Here is a 9,654-nt window from a genome sequence, read left to right on the forward strand (position 1 = left end):
ATTTTTTTTTTTTTTTTTTTTTTTTTCTTTTTTTTTGTTGCTCTTCTTTCTCCTCCAGCTGCTGCTGCTGCTACATTTGCTGCTGTTGCTGCTGTTGCTGCTGCTGCTGTTGCTGTTGCTGCTGCAGACATGTAGAGTCCCTTATACGTATATCAGAGGCGAATGCAAAAATGCGACTGTCTCCTACAGTGTCTCCTCTTGATGTTGATTTTGCCATCGCTGCAATTTTAAATTCTTTTATTTCTTCGCAAACTTTTGCTGTACAACAAAAATTATCAAGAGAATTTGCTAGGTATTTATTTATTTTATTTATTTATTTATTTATTTTATTTATTTTATTTATTTATTTATTTATTTAGTTACTTAGTTTTTTATTACCCTCATGGAGACCTAACTAACGATGGGTCCCGGTATATATATTCCTTCCTTTGTTTATGCATATATACACCTAGCTAGCTAGCTAGCTAGCTGGCTAGCTAGCTAGGTCTGTGGAGCTAGCTAGCTAGCTAGCTAGCTAGGGAGGGAGGGAGGGAGGTAGGTGTATAGGGGAATATGTAATGAATTATGTGGGTGTGCATGCATGCGTGCATGCATTCGTGCTGCAGGTATACCGCATTGGCTACAGGAGGATGGGCAACACTTGCTGCGCTGCTCAGACGATTGCTGCAGCAAAGGCTGCAGCGGGCTGCATTGCTGCAGCAGCAACGGCAGCAACAGCAGCAGCAAACAGGCGGAGAAGCAGATGCTGCTGAGCAGCTGCTGCAGCAGCAAGACATCGAGAAAGCAAGAAAGGTCGACTTTACAGACTTCTTAAGAGTAAGTACTTTATTCAGGTGTATAGGCAGCTGCATGCAGCAGCAAATGCATGCATGCAGCAGCAAATGTATGCATGCATGCAGCAGCAATCGTCGTGTTGTCTGTGTGGTGATTATTTTATGTGTTCTTTTTATTTATTTATTTCCTTGCATTCTTTTATTTATTTATTTATATTTCTTTATTTATATTTATCTTATTTATTTATTTATTTATTTATTTATTTATTTATTCAGTTAGCAAGCCAACATAAGTTTACTGCTTATCAAGTAGAGAAATGGGTCTCGTCAAATTCCTTCAAGGCTCATTTCTCTCTTATTGAGGTAAACCCTAAACCCTAAACCCTAAACCCTAATATAAACCCTAATAAACCCTAATAAACACTAGGAATAAATAAACCCTAATAGTAGGAATAATAAACCCTAATTATACTAAACCCCTCACGACAAGATCGCCAAACTTAAAAGGGACAATGCAAATTCAAAAAATGTCCACAAACCCTAAACCCTAAACCCTAATATAAACCCTAGTAAACCCTAAACCCTAGCCATCATGTAGTCATTGATTAATACATTCAAACCATTATAATGCCACTTCTAATTTAATCAAATTAAGGAGAAGCAGCAAACCCTAAACCCTCTGCGCTACAGAGAGAGGGAGAGAGGGTTTTTTTTAAGGGTTTACGGGCTGCCGTTATTAGGGTTTAGGGTTTAGGGTTTGTGTGGGCACAGGAAGACAACTGCAAGCGTCTTGTCAGCAACAACTGGCGTAGAGAGACTCCAAGCCAATCCACTGCAGCATAAATTGCCTTTTAGGCAGCTGTGCTGCTGTTGCTGCTGCTGCTGCAGCAACAGCAACAGCAAATCATCTGCTGCAGCAGTATAATATAGGCTGCTGCTGCAGCAACAGGTTTAGCTGCTGCGAGTGTGCAAGTTGCCTCCGCTGACACGAGCCCATCAGCCCCAGCAGCAACTGAAGCATAACACCAGCAGCAGCAACGGTTACTGCTGCTGCTGCAGTTGTTGTTGCTGCTGCTGCTCTTTGAGCCGTACACGCTCTTAAAATGCCACCAGAGCAACAGTGGGAAGGACAGTCTTTGCTGTTGCTGCTGCTCGCCACTACCTGCTGCTGCTGCTGCTGCTGCTGCTGCTGCTGCAAACAATGCTAGCAGCAAAACCCCATATATAGTGCAGTATAAGCAGCAGCTAGCGCACTGCTGCTGTTGCTGTTGCTGCTGCTGTTGCTGCTGATAGTACATAATATATTTTGCTCTACCGCAGCAGCAGCAATAGCAGCAACAGCAGCAGCAGGAGGAGGAATAATAATAAATTAGATACGTCTTTTTTTTTGCTGCAGCAGCAGCAACTCCCTCCTGTCTTCCTCCTCTGCTAATAATCTGCTGCGCCTCTCCTCCTCTAATTGACGAGAGAAGCTGCTTTCTTGGCATTCCCCCCAATCGAGCTGTGCATACACCGTAGGATCGTACCCAGTTACAGCACGCATTTCCTTCCTCCAGTCGGGTTCTGTATCACCTTTCCTCTTGCTGCTGCTGCTGCTGCTGTTGCTGTTATTGTTGCTGCTGCTGCTAGAGGGGAGCTCCTCCTCTTCATCATCATCCGCTATAAATGATGATAAATCTGAATCCCCGTCTTCCCATTCCTCCTCGCTGCAGCTCCGCTCGTCTAGATCGAGCTGCTGCTTCCTCTGCTGCTGCTGCCCTCCCTGCTGCTGCTGCTGCAGTTGCTGCCGTTGTCGCAGCAACTGCTTCGAACGACATCCTACAGGAAGGGAAACTGGCAAACGAGCAGTTGGGGAAGGAAGGAAACCTCGAGGCTGCTGCTTCTCCTGCTGCAGCTGCTGCTGCGGTGTCCTGTGCTGCTGCTGCTGCTGCTGTTTTGATCCTGCAGGCTGCTGTGGGAGAGCCCGAGAAGGCTGAAACGCTAAGACTTTCTGCTGCTGCTGCTGCTGCTGCTGCAGTGCCTCATGCTGCTCCTTCTCCCGCAGCAGCTTCTGCATCAGCAGCTGCCGCTGCCTGTGCCGCTGCAGCGCCTGCTTGTTTCCTGCTGCAGTGACGGGTATCTTCTGCTTCGCCTGACTAGTAGCAGAGCCAGGAGATTTCCGCTGCTGCTGCCGCTGCTGCTGTTGCTGTTGTTGCTGCTGCTGTTGCTGCTGTTGCTGTTGCTGCTGTTGGGTCTGGCGGTCGCGAGATGGTGTTGTTGGCTCAGAGTGAGGACGAAGAACTTCTTCTCTCTGTGACTTCTGCTGCCGCTGCTGCTGCTGCTGTTGCTGCTGCTGCTGTTGTTGCTGCTGTTGCTGCTGCTGCTTCATATTTCTTGGGTTCCATGGCTGGACACCCCTAGCAAGATCAATGCCATTGTCGCTGCTGCTGCTGCTGCTGTTGCTGTTGCCTGTGTGTCTGGGTGGTGAAACAACTGTTGTTGCATGCGCTGCTGCTGCTGCTGCTGCAGTTGCTGCCTTAAGTGCCTCACTAGATATTGCTGCATCTCCTCTATCGAAACCCTCAGGACGCTCGCGCAGCAAACGGACATCGGGGTTGCTGCTGTCCAGCGGCGTGCTGCAGATATGCTTAACGATCTTGGTGCCGTCTTCCCCCCGCAGCACGACCACGCTGCTGCTGCTGCTGCTGTTGCTGCTGCTGTTATTATTCTTATTCGCGAAAAATGGATGTTTTGAACGAGATTTGCTGTTGCTGCTGTTGTTGCTGCTGCGGCTGCTGCTGCGCTGCATGCTGCAACTCCTGCTGCTGCCACCAGATACGCTGCTGCCGGAGCTGCGTGGGATCGACGATCCCGCACGATTCCCTACAGGCATCCTAAATGCTGCTGCTGCTGTTGCTGCTGCTGCTGCAGCCTTCGGAGGTCTACCTTGCTTCCTCATTCGCTGCATATCCTCCTCTAGCTGCTGCCGCTGCTGCAGCAGCTCCTGCTGACGCTTCTGCAGCTGCTGCTGCAGCGCAGCGTGTACACTCTCCCTTGCATCCTCCTGTTGGCTGCTGCCACTGCTGCTGTTGCTGCTGATGCTGCAGCTGCTTGCTGTTGAACATGCACCCGTACTCGCGGTGGTACTGGGCTCGCTGCTGACACTGTTGCAGGTGCTGCTGCTGCAGCTATTATTGTTGCTGACGCTGTTTAAGCTGTTGTTAGTGCTATTATTGTTGCTGCTGCTGCTGTTATTGTCGCTGCTGCTGCTGCTGCTGCTGTTGTCGATTAACTTCCCCTCTTGCACCAGCTGTATCTGCTTCTCTACCTCAAGGAGTTGCTTCGTCATTGACTGTACTTGCTTCTGTGCCTGTCTGTCCCCTATAACACTTCTGCTTGCTGCTCGTAGCTGCTTCATGAGTTCTTGCCTCTTCTGCTGCAGCTGCTGCAGCAGGAGCTGCTGCTTCTCTGCCTCCCTCTGCTGCCTCTCCGCTTCACTGTTCTCCTGTTGCGCACGGTACTGCTGCTCTTGCTGCAGTTGCTGCTGACGCTGCTGTTGTAGTTGTTGCTGACGCTGCTGCTGCAGCTGCTGCTGCCGCTGCTGCTGCAGCTGCGCCACTTGCCTCCTCTTGTCATCTACAGAAGTTGAACGAGGCGGGCGCGAATAATAGAGATCTTTCTTTGGGGGCCCCACGATGGCATCGAGAAGGTCCATTTTGCTGCTGTTGCTGCTGCCGCTGCTGCTGCTGCTGCATGAGGGTTGCAGCAACAAGCACTGCTGCAGCCGCTGTTTCTGGCTGCTGCTCTCTGTGTCTAAAACAGAGCAAAATTGTTGAAATAAAGGCAAAGCTTCGAAGTCACTTAACGGGGTGTACGTACACCTCGACAGGAATAGAAGCTAGTTAATTAGATACAGAATAAATAAGGCATTAGAGGTGTTCTTGTCCTTAAGAAAAGAAGAAAAGATGAACAGTAGCATCTCGTGCTTCTGCAGCCCCGAGGCGGCCTTATAGAGTATTAAAAGAAAGGAAATAAGGCAATATAGAAAGATATTCCTCTATAAAACCTAAAACACCATTTATTCTTCGCCAGAGAACAAAACATAAAAAGAAGATAAAGAAACCTTATGAGGGTTTAATAGTAGTAGTAGAACTAGTAGTAGTATTAGTAGTAGTAGTAGGCTCTTGAGCGGCGCCTGTTGCTGGCTACTGCCGAAGAAGAAGCTGACAGACAGAAAGCTAGGAGCTCTTTACACACAGTTGTATGAATAATGTCAATTATAAAATAAAAATGAATAAGACCCTTTATTAATTAATTCATGGGTCTCAATAATTATGCTGCCTCTACAGCAGACAGCGCAGCTACGCAGCCTGCGTCATTGCGACGGCTTTATACAACATGGCGGGCGCTACGGCTTCAGGGCCCCAGGCCGCTTCGGCGCTCGCGCTTGCTGTCATATGAGTTTGTTCCCTTTTATTTAATTAAAATTACCCTTTAAATAAAGAAAAGACTTTATTTTCAATTTATTTTTGCCGGGTTCCAGCCCACACCCTTATGTTTGTTACTCCTCGCATTAGAGAGCATGCGCAGCGGCTGCAACATCTTCTGTATAAGCGGAAACGTGAATGTTGCTGTACTTCTGTGTTGGCTACCTCAAGAGAGCTGCCTCCTTGATACCTGAGATAATGCCTTGCTTCTATTTATTTAAATAATTGTAGCAGTTTTTCTTTTAGGACAATTTTTTTCAGTCAGTTTATGCCCGGTGGGCCATCTCAGCAGACTCCTCGACTGCCCGATCATGTATTGCGGGTGCTCGATCTTAACAGAGGCCTCTTGTTAGCATATATGTTGTATGCATATGAGCAGAAGTACTCAGCATAAGAAGTCTTTAAATGCTACTTACCTTCCCAACCTCTCAGAGAGTAGTACCAGCGTAGCGGATCTAGCTCCGTAACGGCAGGACAGAAGGAGGCCTGTCTTCCTAACATGCTTTCTTGGCTTTAAGCATTGACGTTGTAGGCGTAAAGTTTGCCCACCAGGGCTGGGTGGCTTGGTTTCAACTGATGTTGATGCAACACAGTAGGTCTTTGTAGCACCAAACATCAACCTTGGTATCTCGTACTGAGGTGCATCAATATAGCCACTGAGAACCCCCAGTAATGGACAGATGGGCTACATGCATAGAGTGTAGCCTTCAATTTTCTGCGCCTGCAGGCTGGCATTGTAAATACACTCATCTACATATACTTACATAGGCTGCTTGCTCCGTATTTGAACCACGCTTATCAATCAAACAAGAAGAAAACTTACGGACAATAAGCGAGTTGTCCGTATAGCTGCGGTAAACTCCTGCTAAAGCCATACCGTGCCATTATGCTGAACAATCTCGTCTAGATGCTAGAGTGATAATGGACTAGATTGGGGTGGTCAGTGTATCGCGCATGACTAAACCTGTACCCATTTGAAAATTTGCCCGAGTTTAAAAATATTTGTTGGAATGCATGGGCCGACACACTAGTCCCACACGCTTTAGCAAGCGTCCCACAGCCCAAACCGTTTGGGTTTGTGACTGCGCAACCAAGTATTGGAGGCATTTAGAAGTTGAGTGCAAACAGACCGACAGCAACCAACACACTGCTCAGAAGAGCACCGTAGACGGAGGTCCCACTAACTCCATTACTGAAGGTCGAGGTAACCTTCTGCCATGTGGCCTCCCTGAAGACAAACACATAAAACAAGACTGTGGACAATGTCAACCCAATACGTGCTCTTGTTACTTACGCTGGCCGGCTATATGAGATTTCACGATCAAGAATCCCACATGCTCCGTCGGAACGCTTTCAAGTGTGGTGTTGCAGAAGCAGAGATACAATATTTGGTAGATAACAACAAACGACGCAGATACTTTAATAGCTGGTTTCACGTGAAAGGTCAAGGAATAGTTCCTGCGGGAAATGAGAATACTGACGTGATGGGCGCTGTTCCGTCCTCGAAGACAGCTGGCTCGAGCACACAAAGCAAACCTTCCTCGCTGCACTTCTCCACGGTGTAGCATCGGACTACGGTCTCGTCGCCCTCACTGACGAGCGAGATAAAGTTTGTTGCTGCTCCTGTTTTGTAGATGTCTTCGCTTGAAGTGTACGTTGGAGGAATTGTGAGGTCTCTGAATAGACACACAAGCACTGCTCCACATACGGGATCGACTCTTTAATTAGAGGATGCGTAGGCAATGGAACTCCCAAATGGCTTCTCGCCATCTACTGCTGTCGTTAATGGTGTAGTGTGTCGATTGGGAAGGAGCTGCTCGAAAAGTCGGGAAAAAAGTTCAACCCCACTTGAACTTATCATAGCCCTTCTTCCATTCGGTGATTGCGTTAGAGCACGTGGCGCTAGACCCAGAGTAGTACATCACGCTGCGTTTATTGTTGGAAAACTGAGGTAAAAAATATAAACACTCACAATCAGAGCAAATAATTAAATAACGATTCAGCTCATGGTGATATTTGGCGCTCTGCTGTTCCGATAGAGTTTTATGTGGATTCCAAGACGTTGCACGAGGCCCGAAAACTAGAAAAAGAAATGTCGTTAGGCGCACCAGGATGGGGGCATTTCCAGCCTTGATGACGTCGCAGGTGAATGCCTTGGCAAGCTCAACGGATTCGGTTGGGGCAACGTCTTCGGGTGCCGCACCTGTGGAGGTCTGTGCCTTCGCAACGAAGCTGCTAAGGCCAAGACTGTCTTGGCTGCGGACTTCATTGATTTCTGTGAGGCAGTTATCCGCTTCGCCTAACATGACACAGTTGACAGTGGCTCGTAGCACAATTGCTTCCTAGCAGACTCCTGCTGTTGCATTGCTTCGGGTGAGAAATGCCTTGCTGATAACCCAACGCTAGCAAATATCTGGCTGAAACTGCACTTCTTTACAAAACATCTCTAAATGGAGCAGGCAGCACTTGTCATCCTTCTGTGAAGGCTTGTATATGGTGGTTGTGGTGGTGGTGGTGGTGGTGGTGGTGTGTGCTTGTGTGTGCGTGTGTGTGTGTGTGTGTGTGTGTGTGTGTGTGTGTGTGTGTGTGTGTGTGTGTGTGTGTGTGTGTGTGTAAGTTCCTTACTGCGTAATGTGAATTTGATAGTATCGCCTGCGCCGTTTCCATTTGCCTCGTTATCGAGGGCTAAAATCTTTTTCCATGTACCCTCGCTGCAACCATGCAGAAAGCGTCAACGTTTTACCTCCCTGCGGCCTACGTGGTTGTGTGTACGGCCGCGGTTGTCTACGTTTGTAATGTTCCAACCTATTAGTGGCTTCCTGGACGAAACTACGGGTGGATGGGACAGAGGCATCTGTATACAAGCAGCTTGGTCATGAGGAACAGAAGGCAAAGGCCCACCAGCATAGCAGCACACAAGCAAGCAGAACAGCTAACCCCACGAAGCCACATTGAATAGGGTTTGTCAGTTTGCATCTACTGCATCGAAGGGTTACAAGAACGAACGCAAGTGCTCCTGTCGTAGACTTTTCCTGCCAAGCTTCAAAGCCCACCTAATGGGCGGTGTGTTTTCCACCAAGGTCGGCTTTGACAGGAAGCAGATGAGGGCTGCCTTTTTGCAGCCAGTAGCATTGTAACACCTAATCTCGCGTGTGCCATCAACCATAAGAGAGACGAAACCAGCCACTGTGTTGTCGTAGTAGATTTCGCTAGCAGCTGCTGCAGCACGGATATGCTCGCCCTTGGCTTTGAAGGCTGGGGGAGTGTCGGGGCTGCAGATAATGATACGCATTACACATCTATCTGGGGGAAGAGTCCATGGAGGGTTTGAAACTCCATGGCGTACAGAGTTGCACCAACAGTGGCTGTCCGCCACAGTTCCAGTTACAGTTCCCATAGTTTTACTCATCCTCATGAATCAGCATTCTCATCAATTAGATAGGCCTTCCAACGTAGTTCCTGGTGGTTTGCATTTTGCGCATCTCCTGTGCGGGTAGGGTTGGTAGCTTACCCAAGCTGTTCATATCCAGATTTCCATATATCGACAGCTTCCGACGCTGTTGGGGGCTGTTGACCTTCTTTGACAGCGTAAATGAGAGTGTATGTCTCCTCAACCTGTTCGCATAATTCACCAACAGGCGTTAGCCAATCTCCCTTGATGACGCCGAGACCAACCTTAGTTCCGCACTCTGCGATTTGTGCGTCTGTCTATGTTTGGGAGATTTCTCCAACCAGATTTGATCTGGTGTAGCGTTCCAGAGGGCGTAATTAAGGATCTAGCGAAAATGCACTTTTGGGTCAATTGATCCATCCTCTATCTGGGCGCATGTCACGTTATACAGCGCGTCCTCATAAGGGGTGGAGGGGGTTCTTGATTGTTTTCCCCTGTCGTTCGCTGCAGCAGTGAATTTCTCAAGCTTCAGCCCTTCGGCATCACGAATGGCATTGACCGCGTTCAAGCAAGCTTGATTCCCATCACCTGCACGAAGCGTCAGTACAAAACAGTTACTGAAAGGCGAAAACTCCAGTCTGTCTCTCTCGGGGTGCTTTCTATGACTTCTCTGTAAGATTTTAAGGGCCGAACTTTGTCCCACTGTGAGCCTCCAGTTTTGGCTTGAGCTTGTAGCTTTCCTGCACCTTGTGCCACATCTGTGCACTGAAGCAATTTAACAGACACAGCTCATTTCATCTCCAAATGTTGTCCTGTTCCCTAGTGGTGGAAGTAGTATAGTAGCTTTGATTCCAAGCAACAAAACATTTCTTGCTTTATCTTGCCTATTCAGGGGATTATTCGCGGTGTACGCTTGTAGCACTGCTCAACAAGCACATCCCTAAACTAATATTTCCACTATTAGACACTGTCTCCCCATGGCGTTGTCCAAAGAGGTGTTGTACGCTCACGTCACAGGACGAGC

The 9,654-nt window shown here is 48.1% G+C and overlaps 3 protein-coding genes across 3 annotated transcripts in view; 1 reads left to right on the forward strand and 2 right to left on the reverse strand.

Annotated features, from left to right (window-relative positions):
- Positions 1-1,616, forward strand: part of EMWEY_00045760 (DNA replication licensing factor, putative) — a gene marked incomplete at both ends in the record, with an annotated part of 4,171 nt that extends 2,555 nt beyond the window's left edge. The window contains 3 exons of the mRNA XM_013479135.1: positions 128-292; positions 606-816; positions 1,545-1,616. Coding sequence (XP_013334589.1) covers positions 128-292; positions 606-816; positions 1,545-1,616 — 448 coding nt within the window. The remainder of the gene's footprint in view (positions 1-127; positions 293-605; positions 817-1,544) is intronic.
- A 526-nt stretch (positions 1,617-2,142) lies between these two features.
- On the reverse strand, positions 2,143-4,467 carry EMWEY_00045770 (hypothetical protein, conserved; the record flags this gene model as incomplete). The annotated part of the gene is made up of 1 exon (XM_013479136.1): positions 2,143-4,467. The coding sequence occupies one exon, from the start codon at positions 4,465-4,467 to the stop codon at positions 2,143-2,145; it is 2,325 nt and encodes a 774-aa protein (XP_013334590.1).
- Positions 4,468-6,346: 1,879 nt separating this feature from the next.
- On the reverse strand, positions 6,347-9,388 carry EMWEY_00045780 (SAG family member; the record flags this gene model as incomplete). The annotated part of the gene is made up of 9 exons (XM_013479137.1): positions 6,347-6,467; positions 6,721-6,915; positions 7,088-7,185; positions 7,348-7,538; positions 7,865-7,950; positions 8,293-8,511; positions 8,751-8,854; positions 9,031-9,218; positions 9,334-9,388. The coding sequence occupies 9 exons, from the start codon at positions 9,386-9,388 to the stop codon at positions 6,347-6,349; spliced, it is 1,257 nt and encodes a 418-aa protein (XP_013334591.1).
- Between the last annotated feature and the right edge of the window lie 266 nt (positions 9,389-9,654).

This window comes from Eimeria maxima, genomic scaffold (assembly GCF_000499605.1).
Source record: "Eimeria maxima Weybridge genomic scaffold, Emw_scaff925, whole genome shotgun sequence".
Classification (NCBI taxonomy): Eukaryota; Apicomplexa; class Conoidasida; order Eucoccidiorida; family Eimeriidae; genus Eimeria; species Eimeria maxima.